This window comes from Sapajus apella, unplaced genomic scaffold, assembly GCF_009761245.1.
Source record: "Sapajus apella isolate SASKATOON/1434 unplaced genomic scaffold, GSC_monkey_1.0 scaffold27, whole genome shotgun sequence".
In the NCBI taxonomy this organism is placed as follows: domain Eukaryota; kingdom Metazoa; phylum Chordata; class Mammalia; order Primates; family Cebidae; genus Sapajus; species Sapajus apella.
In genome coordinates this window covers 18,201,273-18,225,181 of record NW_022436967.1, presented here as the reverse complement: position 1 = coordinate 18,225,181, position 23,909 = coordinate 18,201,273, and the positions used below count along the sequence as shown (strand labels likewise).

At 39.0% G+C, this 23,909-nt stretch overlaps 1 protein-coding gene across 6 annotated transcripts in view; it reads right to left on the bottom strand.

The window, feature by feature from the left end:
• The window catches only part of PRDM5 (PR/SET domain 5), a 218,462-nt gene that overhangs the window by 126,242 nt on the left and 68,311 nt on the right, over positions 1-23,909 (bottom strand). For all 6 annotated transcript variants that reach the window (XR_004273178.1, XM_032292421.1, XM_032292419.1 and 3 more), the window contains exon 3: positions 20,903-21,025. Coding sequence is in view for 5 of the 6 variants with exons in the window: in XM_032292421.1 (XP_032148312.1) it covers positions 20,903-21,025 (123 nt within the window). In the remaining variant the exon portion in view is untranslated. The remainder of the gene's footprint in view (positions 1-20,902; positions 21,026-23,909) is intronic.

The following is a 23,909-nucleotide window of genomic DNA, read 5'->3' as shown; positions in this document are numbered from 1 at the left end:
TCTCCATTCCATTCTCCATTTCTATTCCATTCTCCAGTCTCAATTCCATTCTCGATTCTGTTCTCGATTCTCCATTTCATTCACCAGTCACCATTCTATTCTCCATTCCATTCTCAATTCTCTGTTCCATTCTCCGTTCCCTTCTCCATTCTCTGATTCATTCCCTGTTCCAATCATGACAGAAGGCACCTCCTCTCATGGCAGGGAAGAGAATTAGTGCCCAGCACATGAGGAAGCCCCTTATAAAAACCATCAGATCACGTGATAACTAAATCACTGTCATGAGAAAATGGACGGGGAAACTGACCTCATGATTCAATTACCTCCACCTGATCCCTCCCACAACACATGAGGATTATGGCAACTACAATCCAAGATGAGAATTGGGGGGGGACATAGTCAAACTATATCACAAATTGTATATAAATTATAATTCCCCAAATATTCATTTATTCCGTATTTCATGAGAATCAGCTAAACACATAAGTCCTCTCCTCTCCCTGGCCTCCTTGCTTCCCCACGAGCTTGTGAGCCCCCTGAAGGCAGGCACTATATCATATTCACCTTTGGACAACCTCAGTACCTAATGTGACACTTTGCTCACTGAAGGCTATCAACAAAGTAACTGCTGAATTGAATCAAATATGAGAAAAAAGTATCATTTCCTTTTGAATTAGTAAGACAATAAAGGCAAGAATGTCATTCAGAAAGTGGATTGAGCTACAAAGGGGCTGCAGAATAAATTTCCTATTCTCAACAAATTTTTAAGAAGTCAAAAATTGTCCAACAGTTGAGAAGATAAGACAGTTTCAGCCAAATCTTAAAAAAAGGTTACACAAGCAACTGTGCTCCCCGGAAAGAGAACCAGAATTATGCCACGCATACCACCACTTGACATACAGAAGCTTATTAGATAGCTGAAAGTTCATTCAACACATTTACTGCAGTATATGATGTGCAGAGTGTTGAATACCCACACACGGGGCTGGTCCTTCCACCCTGGATTTTATATGCCCTCAGTGGAAACAGAACAAACTGGTTAAATAACAGTACAGTAGTCCCCTTCTTACCTGCACTTTCACTTTCTTCTGTTTCAGTTACCCTTGTCAACACTGGTCCAAAAATATTCAATGACAAATTCCAGAAATAAACTATTTATGAGTTTTAAATTGGGTGCCATTCTGAGCAGTGTGATGAAATCTAACACTGCCCTGCTTCATCCCATTTGGAATAGGAGTCCTCCCTTTGTGCAGTGTATCCATGCTGTAGATGCCATCCATTCATTAGTCACTTGGTAGCCTTCTCAGTTATCAGACTGACTGCCACGTGTCACAGTGCTTGTGTTCATGTAACCCCTAACTCTACTTAGTAATAGACCCAAAGTGCAGGGTAGTGATGCTAACAACTTGGATATTCCAAAAACAAGTTATAAAATGCTTCCTTTAAGTGAAAAGGTGAAAGTTCTTGACTTAATGAGGAAAGAAAAAATAATAATATGCTGAGATTGAAAACATCTATGATAAAAGTGAATCTTCTATAAAATTTTGAAGAAGGAAAAAGAAATCCATGCTAGTCTTGTTATTGCACCTCATATTACAAAAATTATAGCCACGGTACATGATAAGTGCTTAGTTAAGATGGAAAATGTATTAAATTTGTGGATAGAAGACAGTAACAGAAGTATGTTCCAAGTAATTAAAACCAGGCTTGGTACTATTCAGTTTCAGGCATTCACTCGGGATCTTGGAACATATCCCCCATGGAGAAGAGGGGATTGCAAAGAGTAAAAAGGACCAAAATAGTTGTACAGAGTGGTGGTTGCAGAATTTTTGGAGGTAGTTTCATGATGATGTTTGAAACTCAATCTGAACCTGTGAAAGCTACATAAGTCCTAGACAAAATGAGATCAGTAGGGAATGGGTTCATTAAAGTGGGGAAAACAACATTAGCAAAGTCAAAGCACTAAGAAAAGTAGATCCATGCTATGGAGAGCAATAAACCTAGCTAAAACATTGGTTATTACAAGAAAAGTCAGGCATAGCTTAAACATGGCCTATGGATTGCACATTTGAAGAAAACCAGCTGAAAGCAGCCTATGAAAAATGTTCAGTTGATCAATGTGATGGTTAATTTTATTGCGTTGAATATTTGCGTCCCCCCAAAATTCACAGTGAAATCTAATTCCCCACGTAATGGTATTTAGAGGTGGAGTCTTTAGGAGGTGATTAGGTCATGAGGTTGGATCCCTCATAAATGGGATTAGTGCCCTCATAAAAGGGGCCCTAGAGAGCTCCCTTGCTCTCTTCCTCCACATGAAGTTACAGCAAGAAGACAGCTGCCTATGAAACAGGAAGCAGGCCCTCATCAGACAACTCAACCAGTGGGCACCTTGATCTTGGACTTCCCAACCTTCAGAACTGTGAGGAATAAATTTCTGTAGTTTATAAGCTACTCAGCATATTCTATTTTTGTTACAGCAGCCCGAACAGACTAAGACAATGTGTCAACTTGACTAGGACATAGAATGTGCAGATATTTGGTCAAGTATTATTCTGGGTGTTTTTGTGTAGTTGTTTTTAGATGAAATCAACACTTATATCAGTAGACTAAGTAAAGCAGATGGCCCTAATATGAGTAGGTGGGCCTTATCCAATCCGTTGAAGGCCTGAATAGAACAAAAAGTCTGACCCTCCTTCAAGCAAGAGAATTTCAACTATCATCAAGCAAAGAATTGGGCTTTTTCCTTCCCTCAGACTCAATTATCAGGTCTTTCTGTGTCTTAAGTCTGCCTGCCTTTGGGCTGAAACTATACCATCATTTCTCCTGGCTCTCATGCCTTCAAATATGAACTAGAATGACACATGGACTTTCCCAGTACATCTTCTTGCTGACTCACCTGCATATAATCCTTCAATGTCAACAATTTTGAATTCTATGATTGTTTTCACTTAACTAATTTGAAAGTAGTTCTGATAAAGATAAATCATTTTAAAAAATTGTTGAGCACTTATGAGCTGTTAGGACTTGGGCACATAAGGTGAAGCACTTGGGACTAAGTATAACATAATGAAATAAAATACAGTACCTGTTTCTAAAGAGTTTACAGTATCCCTAAAGAGTGGAGATAGCCATTAATCATCCACCAAAGAAATAAAAATAACCTGATGAATGTGAAGACAAAGAGCAACACGGTGCTATTGAAGTATATAATAGAGAGCTGACCTAGTCTAGAGTTCAAATAGGAGGAACCTAGTAAAGGGAAAATGTGAGAGTGTGTGTGTGTGTGTGTGTGTGTGTGTGTGTGTGTGTGTGTCTGTGTCTGTGCACAGGCATGTATACACATATTTGAAAGACTTAGAGTGAAAGTAATATGGTTTTGTTATGTTCCCACCCAAAACTCATCTTGAAATCCCACATGTTGTGGGAGGTAACTGAATCATAGGGCCAGGTCTTTTCCATGCTATTCTTGTGATCATGAATAAGTATCACAAGATTTGATGGTTTGAAAAATGGGGGTTTCCCTGCACAAGCTCACTCTCTCTCTCTCCTGCCACCATGCATGTAGGATGTGACTTGCTCTTCCTTGCCTTCCGCCATGATTGTGAGTCTTCCTCAGCCATGTGGTACTGTAAGTCAACCAAACCTCTTTTTCTTCCCAGTCTCGGGTACGTCTTTATCAGCAGCATGAAAATGGACTAATACAAAAGGGAAGGAACTCGCACATTTAATAGGCTGGGTAAAAGAATATAAGCTATAAAAGTGAATGATAAAAATGGTGACTAAGAGGATAGGTGGTTTCAGAGAAGCCAAAGGAAGGGATAGTTGCTTGATGGATGTAGTTGTCCACAACACCTAATGTTGCCTTGGAATCTAATAAAAGGAACTTCAAAAAGGATCAAGTGGCTTCATGACAAGGACAGAACTAGTGACCTAAGAGAGAACAACCAGAAGGCCAGAGGGAAGCAGAAACCAGGTTAGTGTGGGTGGAGGAGTGTGTTGGAGGTAAGAAAATGAAGCCACAGCACATAGACAACTGAGGAAGGAGAGGGTAAAGATCAAATGGAGAGAAGGAATAACCTATAAGGCAAGTGTTCATCAGAAAGAGAAACAGATAGAAGATTTGTTCTTAGGAAGGAGGAGTGGATGTTTCTCTATTCTAGGAGAAAAAGATGAGAAAGTGTGCATTTGTAAGGCCATGTGAACGTTGATATCAGCAGTTGAGGAAAATATAAGTACTATTTGCATCATCTTTCCTAATCTTCCAAAAAATAGAAAAATGTATCTTTTTATAATATCTTTTGAATTTTAATGCATTTCCAAACATTAACAGAGGCTCTTACATCTCTTCTTGGTCTTTTTGCTAAGATCAAGTATAAAACAGGATATTTGTATTCTTCTATAGAAACATTCTCCTAAGCATTGAAAGTGCCCTCAATCCCAAATTACTTCTAACCCATGATTTCTCCTGCAAGTCTTAGAGTTTATTAGCTTTGGTGTTAGATCAATTGTAAACATCACCATGAGTTATATATTTAAAATGTATTTTAAAAATATATTTATCATTGCTGTAAAATGTACAAGTATTTGTCTGAATCTTCTAGATAAAAATTGACTATTATGCTCATCATCTCTCTCTAACTGGGAGAATCTAGATACCAAAACTCTATGTTAGACTGGCTAGGGTGAAAGGCTCTGCTCCATCACTTTCAAGCGCTATATACTTGGGTTCAGTTTTTTTCATCATCAGAATGGGAATATTACCACTTTAGGGAGGACTATTAAAATTAAATAAGACAATATACCTAGAGTGTTAAACATAGTGACAATTACATTGTAAACATTCAGACTGAATATTTTTATCATTATTATTATTAAAAGGCTATGTGCCACAATATTTATACAGAAAATTGAATGTTTTGAGGATATTCTGCCCACCTGCCTATCAAATTCACCATGCTCTGAAAGTGACTTCCAGCACCATTTCCACCAGTCTACCACCAACATGCTCTAGAATCACCATTCTTGACTTTCAATCCAATGCTGGGTCTAAAGAGACTGGTAACTACAACTACCTGATTGTTATAAGGCTAGTGAAAACCAAAATACTAAAGTAGGCCATATTCATGATTTCTGAAATCAAAAGAATGCAGCAATGTAAAAGTAGAGATACTAGCAACTTTCATATTTGGAATCAGTAAATGTTACACGTGGTAAAAACTGTGTGCTAACATAGGTGCAACGATGGTCTGATTCTGTTCTGGCCTCCATGAACAACTTATGGTATGGCCTTAATCAGATCTCTTAACCAGTCTTGCACCTGGTTTCCTGAAGGATATATCTGATCTCTGAGGTGCCTGCTGATGCAAAATTTCAATAATTTAATAAATTTGTATGATGCATCAAAGTGACTCCATTCAAAATCTCATTTCATAAGCATGGATAATCAAAGATTTTATGTTTGTTCTGTTTTGTTTTTACGTATTGACTGCCTTTCTAGAAGTAAAGCATTATCATGGAGTTTTCCTATGGGTTCCAGATGATGTCAACAGAGTTAAAAATCATCAACTTTATTAAATAGCAATGTGCAAAGTATTTCAAAAGATTGTTAATATCACTTTTACATACAACATAACATTATTCCAACCAATGTCACGTTGCATGTGAAATATCTGAATCAAAGCAGGTTATACTTATAAAAGTTTAATATAAGAATATATGTGTTTGATAAAGAACACTTCAAATGTGATAAAGTAAAAAACAAGCTACATAAATGCATGCTATATTCCAAAGTCCAGAAATGGGCATGGAATTAAGTCACTGAGGGGAAGTTCCCAAAAGCCTGCTTGAGTTTACACCCTACTGCTTGGAGAAGTGTAGGGTTAACTTTCAGCAAGAATGATTATGCCCCTTTTTGTTCATGTCTACCGTCTGCAAAACTAATAAAACAGATATGTGTAAATCACCATAAAGTGTACATATTCGAAAGAAAGAGTCACAGCCCTGGCTTGGGGAGGTCTGGGTTCCCTGAAAGACTGCAGCTCTTCTCTCCTTCTCTTCATCTGCAACATGGCAAGCAAGGGGCATGTCTCAGTCCTGTTTGTATTATAGCTTTTTTAGCCTCGCCATTCAGTGGATCTCAAATTCTTGCCTTGCAACCAGGAAAAATGAGATACGCAAACAAGTGGAAGGTGAGCAAGATGAAGAGGAGATTTATTGAGCGATAGAACAGCTCAGAGGAAACCTGCAGGTTTATTTTCCTCAGGCAGGGTATATCACAAGCATTCAGCTTCTAGCAGAGAAGGAATTCCTCTCTGCTAGGCAAATCATTGCAACAAGCATTCAGTTCTCAGTGAAGAGGGGAGCTCCTCTCTGCAGCTGATCATTCCATCATCTGCTCTGCTCTGGCTGAGCCTAAGGCTTTTGTGGGCCACAGAAGGAAAAGGTGTGCACCAATTGATCCATGGGTGGTCATAAGCAGGCCCAGAAAAGGCACCACAAGTTCCCATTCTGGCCCACCAAACTGGCAGCCTGGCCCCCAGCCTTCAGTCCCTCCCTGGCCTGAAGATGGGGCCTCACTGGGGACCTGCCCCCTTTCTCCCAGGAGTCTATCTGCCTCCTGCCCCCTCCATGGAGTCCAGGTACTTGCACCAAGGGGCACCTGCAGGTGACCACTGAGCTGCCCTCAGCCCCTCATTAGTTTCCAACCCCCCCGCCACACTCATTGGTGTTCAAAGTCTGGATGGGGCCAAGGTGGCAGATGACTGGTGTGTCAGCACCACCCCAAGTGTATGCACCTCCCGGCCAGGCTGTGACAGCACCTGGGCTGAGCTCCACGTTGCTCTGAAATCAGAGCAGGTGATGACAGCTGGAAGGAGCCAGGCAGTGGGAGTGGGCACTTCAGAGCCTGCAAGCAGCACAGGAAGGCCCGGGTCTACAGCACCAACTTGAGTGGTTGCAGCCGCATCTGGGAGGGTGGGGCTGCTGCCTGCTCCTGGCTCCCATTGGCTCCATGGAGCATGCACCCCAGCCATGCCCCCTCACACACTGGGGCAAGGGCTCCAGGTCTCTGCCAGGCCTGGGCCAGCATTCAGGGTAGGATTGACATTGCCACAAGCTCCCCTCATTGTCCCTATGCTCAGGGACAGCCTGGGGCTCCCCTTCATTTGGCTCAGTGCCCTGACTGGGGAGGGGCTCCTCTGGGTGGATCATGGGCCAGCTGTTGAGAATGTCAGGCTTGGCAGTCACCCCAGTGTGGGGCGGACCCCATGGACATGGCCCTGGGCACCTCCAGACAGAGCCTTTTCCCAAGGTGTAGGAACCCAGCACCTTCAGCCGGGTGGGTACAGTGGCTGCATGGCTGGCTGGGTCCCCAAAGCAGCCCCTGCTCCTACTTCCCACCTCAGGCCCCCAAAGCATGGTTCCAGCTCTGTGCCCCATGACCAGCCCCTTCACTTCATGTGCAAGCACAGCAACACTCTAGGCCCAGCTTTATCTTAGGGTCCCTCTCTGGGGCCATGACATGGGGCCCCTCTCTATCCATTGCAGGTGGCAACACAGCCCACAATGGGGCTGGCAGGTGACCCAGCCCGGCCCCATCATGGTGGCCCCTAGGGCAGCAGGCTGCAAGGTGCTGTCCATCTCCTCCCTTTGCCCTCCCTCCAGTGGCCAGCAAGATGGCAGTGGCCACTCCAGAGAGCCTGACACTGCTGTCACTATAAGAATCTAATGCCACTGCTGATCAGACAGGAGGCAGAGCGCAGGCAGTAATTCTCACTCACCCATAGCTCACCTCCAGCTGTACATCCAGGTATGGGTCTACAGCACAGGGGTTGGGGACTGCGGTAAAAAAAAAGACTAAAACTTATTCTTCCTATCTTGCTGTAATTTTGTATCCTTTAACAAATCTCCCTATCCTTGTCTTTTTAAAATCATGTGATATTTCTACAGTGACCAAGACTCAATCAAGGATGATTAGATTAAATTCTAAGGTAACATTTTCCTAAGGTTTTGTGATGCAGTCAATTTCTCAAAAAAATTATCAGAGTGAAATATACTTGGATTAATACAGTATAACTTTGCTATACAAGTTACACTGAGTACAGTATGTAAAGTACAAGATAATTTTACAACTTCTTTTGAGTAATGAATCAGTGATAGAATGTAGAACTTCATAATTTACTTTGTATTGCTCAACAATGGCTGAACCTTTTCTGACAGTCTATTCAGGCACTGAATGTAGTACAGTTTTCTTTGAATAGAAATGTCCCTAGACTACTCAACTTCCGTTGATAAAGACCTACATGTGGCTAGTTCTACTATTTTGTGTTATAGTCATTACATTTACTTCACTTTGTAATTTGTTTATTGACTTCTTTAATGCCAACCATTAAAGAATAATTCAAAACTTACCATAAAATGTATCTCCAATTTTGAAACACAAAAACAAAGTCATTTCCTTCTTTATGTTCATACACCAAAAATCCTGCCTGGCAACAAGTAGTATTTGTGCTTATTTTGGGTGTCTACATTTTAGTTTTAACACTTAAAACACACACACACACACACACACAAAGTTGCTAGTTTAATTTCCTCTTCTGATAAGTGAGCTATTCATGTTGTTTGCTTGGCTCTGTATATAATGAATGTTTCATTATATTTTCTGGTGACTAAAACATTTTTAAACATTCTTCTTTTTAATTTCTACCATACTTCTTAAATCTTGTAATGATATAGCCCAGTTCCAGTATGTTTAATGCAATATTGACTATTAAATACTAATCTTTCATTATTACATTTGTTACGTGTGATATCAAAGCACCCTAATACTTTGTAGTAAATATTTCTTTCCCCAGTAGCCTTAGTTAGTTCATTATTCTGTATCTAGTTTTCTGAGTGAGTCCAGATTGAATTCTCTGGTTGTGAATCAACAGAGTATCTGAATTAAGGGCTCTGCTTGTCTGTGGTTATATCTGTAAAAAGACTTTTGACATTAACGATGAGGTGCTGTTGGCTGCACAGCAGTCTGTCTAAGATAAAACTACTTAACAGTAGACTGAAATGTGTACACACATACAAGTACATACTCAGCACTCAGAGAGTAAAAATGTGACACTTTGCCAGACCAAATACTTACATGCACATATACTGCAGGCCAGAGTTTAAGTGGAAGCACTTGCTTTTTGTTATTTTAAAGGAACCAGATGTAAGCCTTTTCCCAATTGGCAAGGTACATTCAACTAGGTATACCACATCAGGAAAGAGGCAGAAGAGCTGCCAAAGGAGGCCAGTTCAACAAGCACCTACTGAGCCCCCACTAGATGAAATGAACACTGGGAAACAAACATAACTGAAACAGACGCTGTTCTTGAGAAACTCAGCCTAGGGATACAGATGATGATGTAAATACATAGTTTACCTAAGTGTCATCATGCTATTAAGTATCTTGGATTTCATTTCTAGAAGTCTTGGGAATATTTCAAATTAACTATTTTTAAAATGTTTTAAATTTTAAAAGTTTTAAATTAAATGCTATAATTTAAATATGAAATTTAAGATTTGTCACTTTTCCCCCAGGACAATTTCACAAAATTTCTATTTTCAGTTCTGCTTCATACTTTCACTATCACCAATCCTGTTACAACCAAAATCCCCAAATCAATTAGGAACAAACATTCTTCAGCCCTCTAGCCTTTTTTTGGTTAACGTTACGGCGGTAGGCTTTGCTAGGACACTAAAATATGGAAGGAATATGAGCCCCATGGCTGCACAGTGGCTCATACTTGTAATCCCAGCACTTTGGGAGCCCAAAGTGGGTGGATCACCGGGCCAAAAGATCAAGATCATCCTGGCCAACATAGAGAAACCCTGTCTCTACTAAAAATACAAAAATTAGCTGGGTGTGGTGGCATGTGCCTGTAGTCCCAGTTACTTGGGAGGCTGAGGCAGGAGAATTGCTTGAACCCAGGAGGCAGAGGTTGCAGTGAGCTGAGAGTGCACCACTCTACTCCAGCCTGGCAAAAGAGCGAGACTCCATCTCAAAAACAAACAAACAAACAAACAAAAACAGAATATGAGCCCCAAAAGCCCAAAAGGCTATGATTTCTAGGGACATGACTTTCTAATACCCAGCATTATCCATTCTGAATGAACATCTGAGAGCAGGCAGAATTCAGAAGATTTCTATAAGAAAAATTAGTCAGCTGGGTGCAATGGCTCACGCCTTTAATACCCGCACTTTGGCAGGCAGATCACTTGAGGTCAGGAGTTCAAGACCAGCCTAGCCAACATGGCTGACAAAATCATGTCTCTACTAAAAATACAAAAAGTAGCCAGGCATGAGGGTGTGCACCTGTAATTCCAGCTACTCAGGTGACTGAGGCATAAGAATAGCTTGAACCCAGGAGGCAGAGGTTGCAGTAAGCCATGATTGTGCCACTGCACCACTCCAACCTGAGCAACAGAGCAAGACTCTGTCTCAAGATAAATAGATAAATAAATTAATTAATTTAATGTAATGCCAATGTCCTGCACAAGACCACTATAAATGAGCACATAGAAGGTGCTCTATAGGCCAGGCATGGTGGCTCATGGCTGTAATCCCAGCACTTTGCAAGGCCAAGGCAGACTGGTTGCTTAAGCACAGGAGTTCAAGGCTAGCCTGAGCAACAATGCAAGACCCCATCTCTACAATAAATTTAAAAAGTAGCTTGGCAAGGTGGTGCATGCCTGTGGTCCCAGGTACTTGGGAGGATCCCTTGAACCCGGGAGATGGAGGCTGCAATGAACAATGATCATGCCACTGCATGCTGGTCAACAGAATGAGATCCTGCCTTTAAAAAAGAAGAAGAAAATTAAAGAAAGAAAGAAAGAAAGAATCAGGCTGCACAGAACTTCCGTCTTAAAAAAGCTGAAAAGTGGCTTGGCACAAACATATAATCATAAGGATTTAACCCTATCCCTAGGGTCACCAAACCACTACATCTAATAAAGATCTCAGCACACAGTACAATAAGACTTCTTCCCCACAGGGCATTTCTTGTGTCTATAAAGTCCTTATCTTTCCAAAGCCGAGAGTGGCCACAGAGCACAGCAAGCACAATGTCATCCGCAGTAAACAATACTCAAGTGGCCTAAGAGGATGCTTCCCATGCAGGAGCTCTGTATCAGGGTGCATAGGCCACTGCCATCACTGTGGGGCAGGCTCACTAGGATTCAGTCACTTCACACAGCAGGTTGTCTCTTGAGTACTGAATAATTAGTGAGAAGTCTTCTACATGCACCAAATTATAATAGATGCTTTGGAAAAGCTTTCTAAGAAATAAAACAGATTTTACTTTGTTTCATATACAGATGAAATTAAAAGACAAAAACTATACACCTGGCAGGAGTGGTGATAATGAAATTTTAAGCTTACTCTATTGGCACATACAGATATACTTCGTTTTACTGCACTTTGCTTTATTGTGCTTCATAGGCATCACATATTCTACAAATTGAAGGACTGGGGCAACCCTACATTGAGCTCTCAGAGCCATTTCTCCAACAGCATGTGCTTATTTCATGTCTCTGTTACTTTTTGAAAATTTTGGCTGGGCACGGTGGCTCATGCATGTAATCCCAGCACTTTCAGAGGCCAAGGGGGGCAGATCACCTGAAGTCAGAAGTTCAAGACCAGCCTGACCAACATGGAGAAACCCTGTTTCTACTAAAAATAAAACATTAGCTGGGCATGGTGGCATATGACTGTAATCCCAGCTACTCGTGAGGCTGAGGCAGGACAATTGCTTGAACCTGGGAGGTAGATGTTGCAATGAGCCGAGATCACACCATTGCACTCCAGCCTGGGCAACAAGAATGAAATTCCATCTCAAAAAAAAAAAAAAAAGATTGCAATATTTCAAACATTATTATTATTATTATTGTATCTGTTACAAAAACCTGCGATCAGGAGACTTTGGTGCTACCGTTGTAATTGTTTGGGGGGCCACCAAAAACCATACCTATATGGTGGCAACCTTAACTGATAAATGTGTGTGTTCTGACTGCTCTACCAGTGGCCCTTCCCCCACCTGTCTCCCCCTCCTCAGGCCTCCCTATTCCCTGAGACGCACAATATTGAAATTAGGTCAATTAATAACCCTACAATGGCCTCTATGTATTCAAGTGAAAGAAACAGTCACACATCTCTCACTTTAAATCAAAAGCTAGAAATGACTAAACTTATGAGGAAGGCATGTCAAAATCTGAGACAGGCTGAAAGCTAGGCCACTTGAGCCAAACAGCCGAGTTATAAATGCAGAGAAAAAGTTCTTGAAGGAAATTAAAAGTGCTACTCCAGTGAACACACAAATGATAAGGAAACTGAAACAATCTTATTGCTGATATGGAGAAAGTTTGAGTGGTCTGGATAGGAGATCACACCAACCACAATACTCTCCTAAGCCGAAGCCCAAACCAGACCAACGCCCTAACTCTATTCAATTCTAGGAAGTCTAAGAGAGATGAGGAAGCAGCAGAAGAAAGGTTGGATGCTAGCAGAATTATGAGGTCTAAGGAAAGAAGCCACAGCTATAACATGAAAGCGCAAGGTGAAGCAGCAAGTGCTAATGGATAAGCTGCAGAAAGTTATCCAGAAGATCTAGCTAAGATATTAATAATTAAGAAAACTGGCTACACTAAACAACAGATTTTCAATGTAGGTGAAATAGTTCCACTGGAAGAAGATACTATCTAGAATTTTCATAGCAAGAGTAGAAGTTGACACCTGACTTCAAAGATTCAAAGCACAGCCTGACTATCTTATTAGAGTCTAATGCAGCAGGTGACTTTAGGTTGAAGCCAATGCTCATTTACCATTTGGAAAATCCTAGGGCCCTTAGGAATTGTGCTAAATCTACTCTGTCTATGTTTCATCAATGGAATAAGAAAGCCTGGATGGTGGCACTGTCATCTGTTCACTGCACAGTCTACTGAATATTTTAAGTCCACTGCTGAGAACTACTGCTCATTTGAGAGATTCCTTTCAAGGATAAATTTTGACTTTCAAATATTATTTCTGAAACACACTTCATAAGGCTATTGCTGTCATAGTGATTCCTCTGGTAGATCTGAGCAAAGTAAATTGAAAACTTTCTGGAAAGGACTGACATTCTAAATACCATTAAGAACATGTGTGATTCATGAGATAAGGGCAAAATATCAACATGAACAGAAGTTTAGAAGTCGATTCCAACCCTTGGTTGACTCTGAAGTGTTCAAGACTTCAGAATAATAAGTAACTGCAGATGTGATAGAAATAGCAAGAGAACCAGACTTAGAAGTGGGGCCTGAAAATGTGGCTGAATTGCTGTAATCTCATGATGAAACTTGCATAGATGAGGAGTTGCTTCTTATGGATGAACAAAGAAAGTAGTTTCCTTAGATGGAATCTACTCCTGGTGAAGATGCGGTGAATATTGTTGAAATGACATCTAAGAATTTCAAATATGACATAAACGTATCGGATAAAGCAATAGCACGGTTTGAGAAGACTGACTCCAATTTTTAAAGAAGCTCTACTGAGATAAAATGCTATCAAAAAGCAAAGCATGCTACACAGAAACTTTTTGTGAAAGGAAGAGTCAATTGATGCATCAAACTTCATTGTTGTCTTATTGAAGAAATTACCAAAGCCACCCCAGCCTTCAGCAACCACTACCCTGATCAGTCAGCAGCCATCAACATCAAGATAAGACACTTCACCAACAAAAAAGATTCTAACTCACTGAAGGCTCAGATAATCATTAACATATTTTAGCAATAATTCTTTAAGGGTATGTGCATTTTTTTAGACTAATATAATGCTATTGCACACTTAATAGACAACAGTATAGTGTAAATATAACTTTTACATGTACTGTGAAACCAAGAATGGTATGCTCTTTTACTGAAATATTCACTTTCTTGGAGTGATCTGGAATGAAACCCAGAACATCCCCAGGTGTGTAGAGGCTAAGTGTTTTGCATATGTTACCTCATTTAATTTACTCCTCACAAAAATCCAATGAGGTAAGCATTATTACAATCGACTCATGAAGAAGAGCAGTTTTAAAGAGCATTTTTACTGCTATGGAGGCAGAGTTAGATCATCTTTTTAAGTCACAGTATCTCCAGTGCTCGGCCTTGGGCCTGACACATAACAAATGCTCCATAGCTATCAGTTGAATAAAGGGGTTAAGTAACTTGCTCAGCCAGCAAAAGTCAGAGTCAGGAATCTACGTCAGGTCCTTTAGACAATAAAGCTCATGTTCTTTCTACTGCCTAAAACTGCCTTTCTTAATGTTATCCAAACTGGGTTAGGTTCTGCATTCTTTCTCATTCTATATCAAGTGCTTGCCTTTTCCATTCACTCTAGGCTTATTCCATCCTTCCATAAAGCAAATTCTCCCCACTGATCACTGTTGTAGCCAGCCTTGAAGATGGATGTCTCAACCCCTGGGATGTCTCAACTACTGGTGTCCAGACCATCATGTAGTCCTTTCCTGCACTGTGCCAAGATTGGCCTATGTGACTAATAGTATTCAGCAGAAGTGATGCTATGGAATGTTATTTCCAAGATTAGGTTATAATAGTTTGCGGCTCACTCTTTTTCTCTTTTCTTTTCTCTCTCTCATTCACTCTTGCTCTCACTTTCTCATCACCCTCTCTGGGATAAGCAGGCTGTCATGTCCTGAGCAACCCCAGAGACAGCCCACGTGGTGAAGAACTGAAGCTTCCTGCCATGTGAGAGACCATTGACACAGAATCTCCAGCCCTAATCAAGTCTTCAGAGACTTCAGACTTTAATCAAGTTTTTGCTGGCTGACCACTTGACTGCAACCTCATGAAAGTCCCTGAACCAGAACCCCAAGAATCTTCAGTTAAGTTGCTTCTAAAGTCCTGACTTACAAATTGTATAAAATAACAATGCATGGTCGTTATTTTAAGCTGTTAAAATTTGGAATAAATTTGTTACAAGAAATAGATAACTAATATGACCATAAATACATACAGATAAGGCAGGCTACATGAAAGTCATTCTGAAAAATAACTCAAAAGTCATACTCTAATAAAAGTGACTGACAGAACCTTCGTATTTGTCAAAGATTAGGTTATAAAAGATTCTGTTTTATGGCTGGGTGAGACATAGACACTGGGAAGCAGGGTTGGTCTTCAATAGAAGTAGAAAAGGAAACTTCCTCTATGGTTTCTGGGATGAGAGGCACAGAAAGTCCCACCTAATTAAAAATTTCCCCTACACCTAACCTGATAGGCTCTGATTCTGAAATTTTACTACAGTGTACCATTATAATAATTTCAAGAGATCCAAATGTCACCTTTTTCACATTTTTAGCACATTAGCTAGCAGCCAAAATAAGGCAAGAGGAGACAAAAGGAAAAAGAGACAAGAATAGATGTTGCCTAGGCATGACATGTATATGAAGAAGAAGCAAGTGCAATGCTTTATAATGAATTAAGGACAGTTTGGGAATACAGAAAATCAAGGAACATATATTATAAATAACTTAAAATATATATTCTAAAATTAACCTGGTTTAAAAATGTTCAGCAGTTTCAAAAATATCTAATGTCATGTTCAGAAACATGAAAGGTTTTCTTTCTAAACAGTGTCTCAACTCTAAGGTATTAGAACAGAGGGGTTAAAAGAGTGGACAATGAAGACATATACCCTGGGTTGAAGTTCAATCCAGCCACTCACTGGCTGTATGGTCTCAAGCAAGTTACTTAGACTCTCTTGTGGGTCAGTATCCTTATCTGACCATGGAAGATGAAATTTATATGATAGCTTTCTCATACAATAACAGTAAATAGTTAATAAATACATTAATAAATGAATAGCTACTTACTGGCATGCGGTAAGCATTCAGTAAGTGTTAGCTACCATCATTATCATTTTAATGACTAACACAGATTTCAACTTTACCACTATATGTAACTTAAGGGTATTTCTACAAATACATATTTGCCCTGTCAATAAACTACAAACTTAATGAAAATAATATTGATAAGTAATAAAATTCCCTGCCATATGGCCAAAGCAGAGAAGGAATTTAAAATCTCACAGGACCAATTGGTTGCATTTTTACTTTAGTTTAAAATTTTACCCTAATAAAACACAAAGATGTACCTTACTGGAAGGTAACCTATTAGAAGATTTATCTGCAAGTTATTTAGATGTTATTTTTTAGGTTATTATTGAAGAAAATCACTAGCAGTTGTACTTTATCATTTTGTGACAGATTCTTAAAAATATGGTAAAAATACCATTTGTATAAATCTGGTAGAAAAAAACAGAAATAGGAAAGATAGAGAACTGGAAGACACCATAATTTCACATGTAAATAATAAATCTTTTTGGTATTTCTTTTTGTTGGTTGCTTAGTTGGTACTGCTGAATTCTGTGTCAACATTATGTATTATTCCTGTGGATCTTGGTAGCTTAGTGACAATGGAGAATGTCTTATCTGTGCTTGAAAAACAATGTTACTTTTCTCTTTAGAGAGCCACATGTGATTTTCCAGCTCTCCATATTTAAATTTCACGTGTCACCAGAGAATACATTGGCCCCAGGATACATTGCCTATGACTGTCCATCCTTATGCAAGGCAGAGAAAGGAGGTTCAATAATCTGTGATAAAATAACTGCTGGTAATGAGGATTCTAAACTGACATCAGAACTGGGGCAGAGCTGTGAGAATATCTCAGCTCAACACCCAGAGCCTTCTCACCTCATTTATACCATCTTCACATCCTGATACCCATCATGAAGTTCAAGAGGACCCAAACGTTTTTACCTTTTTATGTAAATTGGTCATGTATGGCAAACAGTCCCAGAAAAGACATGCCTGATATACGTGCTTAAGAATATGAGCTGTAGCACTCCATCTCTGAAATGTTCAAAGAATTAATAGTTTCAACTGTAAGTGGTATGAAATATTCATTTTCTATCAAAAGACAGAAATTTTTAAGAGTCTGCAAAACACTAACTAGGTCAGAAATATTTTTAAGCTACATATACATTGTTTTCCTTTAGTGCAACAAAATTAGCATTTAATAAGAATCACTCACTTCTTAGGGGGCTTAAGAACATTTTAGTTCATTTTAAGCCACAACTTTCACATTTAGAATTTTCTAGTCATAGTTGTAAACTTTTCAGAAGTCTAAACAGACAGTTAAATGATTATTCTGAAAAGTGTGCATATGGGAAAAACTGTTTGCTTACTAGATCCCTCTTTGATAATTCAGCTACTTAAGTTATTATTTCCAACGCAAATTTTCTAAAATTAAATAAATTGCAAAGCTAGAAATATAATCATGTCTCCAAGAAGGAGTTCCAATCTTCTGCCAAAACAGACCTCAACTTCATAATCCCTTGTCCAAAAAAGTTGGACTAAGTATTGACGTTTTCCACCAAGCAAGCCACACAGTCACAAATGTTTCTCATTTACTCCACTCCTGGGATATACAGCTCAAATAAAAAATTTCCTGAATACCCCAAATTTCAGATGCAATTTGGAATGCAAGTGATTCATAACGTTATGCAGGAAACATTGTGATCTTCTTACCAACTCAGTGTTTCTGGAATGCAATCTTCAGGAGATCATTCCAACCAATTAGAAGGCTGACATCCCTTTCAGCCATGTGACCCAACTATTATGCTCTCTGCCCTTAGCTCAGATGTGATTTTGAACCCTCAGCAATCCTCTACTCCAGCTACTGTTCAAAATAAGAAAGACTTACCTCAAAGGAACTAGCAAAGATCCCTACTATGATCTATGACAAAAAACATGGTAGCAGTGCACTGCATCCCCATCAAAAAAGTGCAAAACAGTGTTAAAAGAAATTAAAGTCCAGGCACTGTGGATCACGCCTGTAATTCCAGAACTTTAGTAGGCCAAGGCAGGTGGATCACGAGTCAGGAGTTCTAGACCAGCCTGACCAACATGGTAAAACCCCATCTCTACTAAAAATACAAAAATTAGCCAGGCGTGGTGGCACACGCCTGTAATCCCAGCTACTCAGGAGGCTGAGACAGGAGAATCACTTGAACCCAGGAGGCGAAGGTTTCAGAGAGCCAAGATCGTGCCACTGCACTCCAGCTTGGGCAACTCTATCTCAAAAAATAATAATAATAAAGAAAGAAATTGAAGCCACTGTTAACTGCTCTGCACCAAAAGCCTCTCAGAGTAGCCTCTGAACATACTTAGATTCTAATTCAAGAGTAAAATTTCAGTGAGCCTTCCAGTTAGATGAGTCCTTTTCTAATCCCACCTCACTCCTCTTGTTAAGTCACTAACAATTTATTGGAGTACCTGTCATCTTTTGTGATTTATATTTTCTTTCAAGTAAAAAACACAGATATAGAGGAAGAAAAGTACTGCACTGAATGTACTAAATGAACATAAAAACTGTCAGTCTTAGACAATGTGATTACTGAAAATGGTGAAAGATCAAGGTATAAACACTTACTGACATTGTTTTCCATTAACTAAAGGGATCATCACAAGGAAAATATTTAATTAAGGGGAGCTCCTAAGCAATGTTTATCTAAGGGAATATAAGACAAAACTCATAACACTTTGAAAGTTTACGCAAAGAAAGAGACCTACTGATTCTACAGAAATAGCAGACAATAGGAAGACATTTCTCAAATGGAAGGAATTTGGGGAAGGCTTAAAATCATTAGTTACACAGAAAAAGAAAAAAAAATCTAGCATAAAGAATATTCTCCACAATCACAATGATGGAGAACCTACCAAAACAATGGATTGGCTAACATTTACAAAGAAACAAACTGAGTCTGTAAATTAAAAGATTGACATAAATGATGTTCCCATGAGATGAGTTTGCCTCAGAAAGCCATTAAAAATATATAAATACATAGAAAAAATAACATCTACATGTTAATTAAAAAAATAAGATCAGTTTAAACTTGTGGTTGGATCAATGCCCATCATGAATAATCAGAAATGTGGCTTGAATATATCTGGCTGTTAGAGGTCCTATTTTCCATCTCACCTCAGCTGTTTGATAAGAGTCATCTCTCATGCATTCATACAAAAAGGGACACTAATCATATTGATTATCTAATACTTCTTTGTACTGAAAAAAATTGGTTAGATGACGTTAAGAAATTAAATAGTCAAGATGACTGTTTTCTAGTTACTTGAAAACTTGATTCTATGAATTTTCCTTCTTGCTGTTGATTTTATACTGAGAATTGAATGAAATCAGTGTAATTTCAACAAATTGTCAAACTATCATAATTTCTATGAATAAATGACCACAGGTATATGGAGCTTCTTGAACAGTGCACATGGTAGATTCTCAAATACTGTTCATTTCTTATTCTTTTCCCTTCCCCTCTTACTTTTGCCAACCAGAGCCTGACTTCCTTTTCTGCAGTTTAGGATCCAGGAAGATGAGCTTTTACACATAATCAGTAAATTCTCTGCCAGAATTTAACATTTCCTTACTCTTTTGGTCATCAGATCAATGTGTTCTAACTGTAGGGTTCCTCTAAAAACTGCATCATTTTCTCTTCTTGCCTTAATTTCCATTGAGGGATCACCTAACTTCAATGCATACTTTGTATCAGGACCTAATGTTTTGTCCAGCAGTATGCTAGCATACTGGGAAATTGAATTCAATAAAACATGATTCCCACCAGTGATAGTTAATTTTATATGCTAATTTGACTAGGCTACAGGGTGCCAGACAGTTGGTCAAACATTATTCTGGGTGTTTCTGTAAGGGTGTTTTTGGAAAAGATTAACATTTAAATCAGGATAATCACTTGGATAAAGTATATTGCCCTCTATAATGCGGGTGGGCCTCAACCAGTCATACTGAGTCCTGAATGAAACAAAAGGCTGACCTACCCTAGAGTAAGAGAGAATTCTCCTAACAGCCTGCAACCTGGAATACTGGCTCTTCCTGCCCTACGGGTTTCCAAGTGGGATATCAGCTTTTCCTGGTTCTACTGCAGCTTCTGGCCATTGGACTTAAACTGGTACATTAGCAATGCAGATTTTAAATTTACCAGCTCCCATAATCATGTGAGTTAATCCCCTTTATTTATATATATATATATATATATATATATATATACACACATGTATATATACACACACATATATACATGCACATAGACACATATATACACACACACATACAAATATATACACACATACAACCATATATATATGTATATATCTTTTTTATATTAAAAAAGGAATATAAGGATATATATCCACCTTTTTTTGGAGCCATAGTCTTTCTCTGTTGCCCAGGCTGTAGTGCAATGGCATCATCATGGCTCACTGCATCCCTGACTTTCTGGGATCAAGTGATCCTCCCTCCTTAGCCTCTCGAAATGTTGAGATCACAGATGTGAGCTGCTGCACCTCGGTTTCTCCGGGAAACCCTAAAACACCACCTGCAACAAGCTCAAAGCCTAGTCATGGGGAATATCCCCAAGTAAACCTTCTCCATAAAGCCTTTCCCAAAGAATAACACAAGGTACAGTATTATGAACCAAAAAACTGTCAAACAAATAATACTATCAAATATTCACTGAATGAAATAAAAGTACCTGAAAGCAAGATCTGCCAGCGACAATATCAGACTATGTAATTCATTCCCTCAGGAATTCTCATAAAGTGAGTGCCCTGATGTTAGTTTATAGCTAGGCTTGCCCTTTCCTACATATGCTGACTAGAGGAGATTTCTCTGCTTTTATGAGTTAGTTACTGTCATTTGAAGCATGTCATTTGGAAATAAATCTAAAACAGGGCGTAATGGTTATATATTAATTCATCCCTCCTCACAGTGCATTGTACAAATAAGAAGCAAATAAGCTCACTTGAATGGCAGCCAAGTTCTTCTGCTCCTGAGATGGTGCCTCATGAACGAAGCGAAGCCAATTGGAGTGCCGTGGGTTGGTAGCATCCAAAATGTACAAAACTTCTCCCTTACTCCCACGAACCTGAAACATTAAAGGTTCCTAAGTTTACAATGGAAGTCAGAATATTAGCTTTTAAACACATCAAGGTTAGAACATGATGTTTTTTCATAAATATACACCTTTCTATTGATGGGTGATAAATAGAAGATTAACATGCATTCTTCTCTTAAATACATGTATAAGTAGAGCCTACTATTTCATTTGGCAGATGTCTAGATGACTCACAATTGCAATGAACTCTCAGAAGCATCATGTGTTGATAGCTGTCTTCTGGTCAAAATTATTTTGCTTTGTAGGTATATTCCAGTATATGTATTGTAATTGCAATTGTTCAGAGAATAATCATTATTGCAACCATCCCCTTTTCTCCAAAGAGAAGTGTCATACTGCTTATTTCCTGATTGAGAGGGGTGGAATTGGAGCAATCACTTCTATTTCTCTTTGGATCTGCCTACTGAATCATCTCCATAAAAGGAGAACTTGCTCATCTAGCCAGTGAGAATCTGACATCCAATGAGACAAAATGTCATGTTCTTTACCAGTGAATGAATGAAATAGTTTCATTTTATCCTTTCATGGCCCACTCACAGATTGCTGAGAAGGACAGTGGGCTCTCTGGTTTTTGTCTTAGACCAAACGATCTCGCTGCTCAGACCTACTCTACATTCAACTGGAGAGGGAGGGGAGTAACTCCGAAAGCAGGTAGCTCATTGGACATTCTTGAATCTAAGTTGTTTGAAATCTAGCTTCTCCAAAACCCCTGCATTATCAGTTGCTAGGCACTTTCCCAGTTTATAAAACTTATATACCAATCTCCATTCAACTCTCATTTCACGTTTCTATTCCACTGGAATCCAGAAAGGGAGGGAGAGGAGTGACTAGCACTCCATATCTCCAAGACCAAGTAGGTAACACAAATATACAGGTTACAAATTCATCTTGGCAGACTTGATAAGGATTCTAGATTTCTAAAACTTTATTTTATAAAATAAAGAACAATCAGTCCAATAAGGTATATATTTTCATGATACATCTGGACAATCATTTGTTCATTCAACAAATAATTATTAGGTTCTTAACGGCCGAAGGTGTCAAGAATCTTTCAGTGAACGAGACAAAGCCCCAGGCCAGATGGCACTTAAAAGTAAACAAATGTAAAATATAATTTCATTTAAAGATGAGCACTATGAAGACAACTAAAACAGAGCTAAGAGAAGGGCTGTATTAGATGAGGCTGTCAGGGAAAGCCCTTTGATGAGGTGATCTTAAGAGTTCTTAAGGGAGGGAACAGGCCAGTAGAGGGCTGGGGAAAGACTGTTCCCATGAAGCGGGTACAGCAAGGGAAGGGCAAAGAGAAAAAGGCCTTGGGTTTGGAAATGAATCAGGTGCGTTCAAAGAACAGTAAGAAGGCTATGGGACTGGAACAGGAGCAACCGAGAAAGTGGTGGGCATTGAGATCTGACAGATTGGCAGACACCAGATCATGTGAAGACCTACAGGCCAGGAAGCCATCTAGACAGTTACTTTGAGTAGGTACAGTTATTTTTACCCAAAAACATTTTTAAAACCATCTGTTACATGCACTGCAAAAACTGATAGTTCAAGATTCTTACATATAACACCCAGGGAAGAATACAGTTTGCCTGCTCCTATCTGACATACTGCCATGTTTCTCAAACAATTCCTATCTTCTTAAATGCCTAAGGATCCTCAATAATCCTTTAAAAATCTCCTTTATGAAATGCCAGACCATTGCTGGGAAGCAAGAATTTCATTTTTAATAATTTTTAAACGAGCAATTTAGGACTATAAAGATCTCATATTTATATACTTAAGATGCATATATGTGAAGGTATGGGAATTTGTAACACTTCTCATTAAATAGCAAACTCTCACTGAAAAGATCTGCTTTGGGAGGTGCCTGAAAATTGTCATGCCTCCTACTTACTCTTCAGAACACTCTCTGCCCACTGGGAAATTCCAAAAAAGTCCAGCAACACTGATATGATAGAGAAAAAGTACACTCTAAACCTATCCCTCAATGGGCATGCCAGTTCACATTTCTTTTGGCAGAGTATACAAATAATTTTAAATATTTGGATATAAAGTCCTTCCTTTCAGGTACCCCCACAGCTATGGAACCAAAACTGTTTATATTGACAAACAGCTAAATTAAGCACAGCAGGTGGCAATGCCACCTCATACTTGAAAGAAAAATCTTCTCAGGAGAACTGAAATTGAAAATCTGTAACTGTTACTGAAGTCCACACAACCCGACTAACTTTATGTGGTGAAACACAAATGGATTTGCCCAGGGCATATCTCAGTTTGAGAGGACAGCACTACTTAAAGAATAGATTATGGTGCTTCTTAATCATACACTTATCACTCTGGAGTAAGCACAATATATATCAGATGTGTTTAACATTTGGAATTCTTTCTTCAAAGATATGAAATAAAAAATATTTCTCTGTGACTTATTATAGTAAGAACATTTGAGTTTTTACCAGGAGCATTGTTTGTTCTTTGTGTATTTCAGCCTTTCCCCAGGCCCTTTGGCCCCAGCTACTTTCAATTATTCAGTATTAGTAACTTACTTTTCTTTTCAGTCCATTAGATATATGTACTTCCTGGTTATCACTTTCTCACACAATATTCCATCTGAAGGGAAATACATTATTTGATTTTTTACTAAAATTGTTCTGAAGTGTTATTACTTTTAATACACAAATTTATGTGCTGATTTATTTTATTCTCAGAACAATGCTATCACAGCCAGCAATATACTACGTTACCTACATATTCATTTTTGAAATAACTTTCTTTGTTCATTAACAGAATCACTGCCCATTTTATTCCAAATATGCTTACCCAAAAAACTTTTAAGTTCTTAGATAAAGTTAAG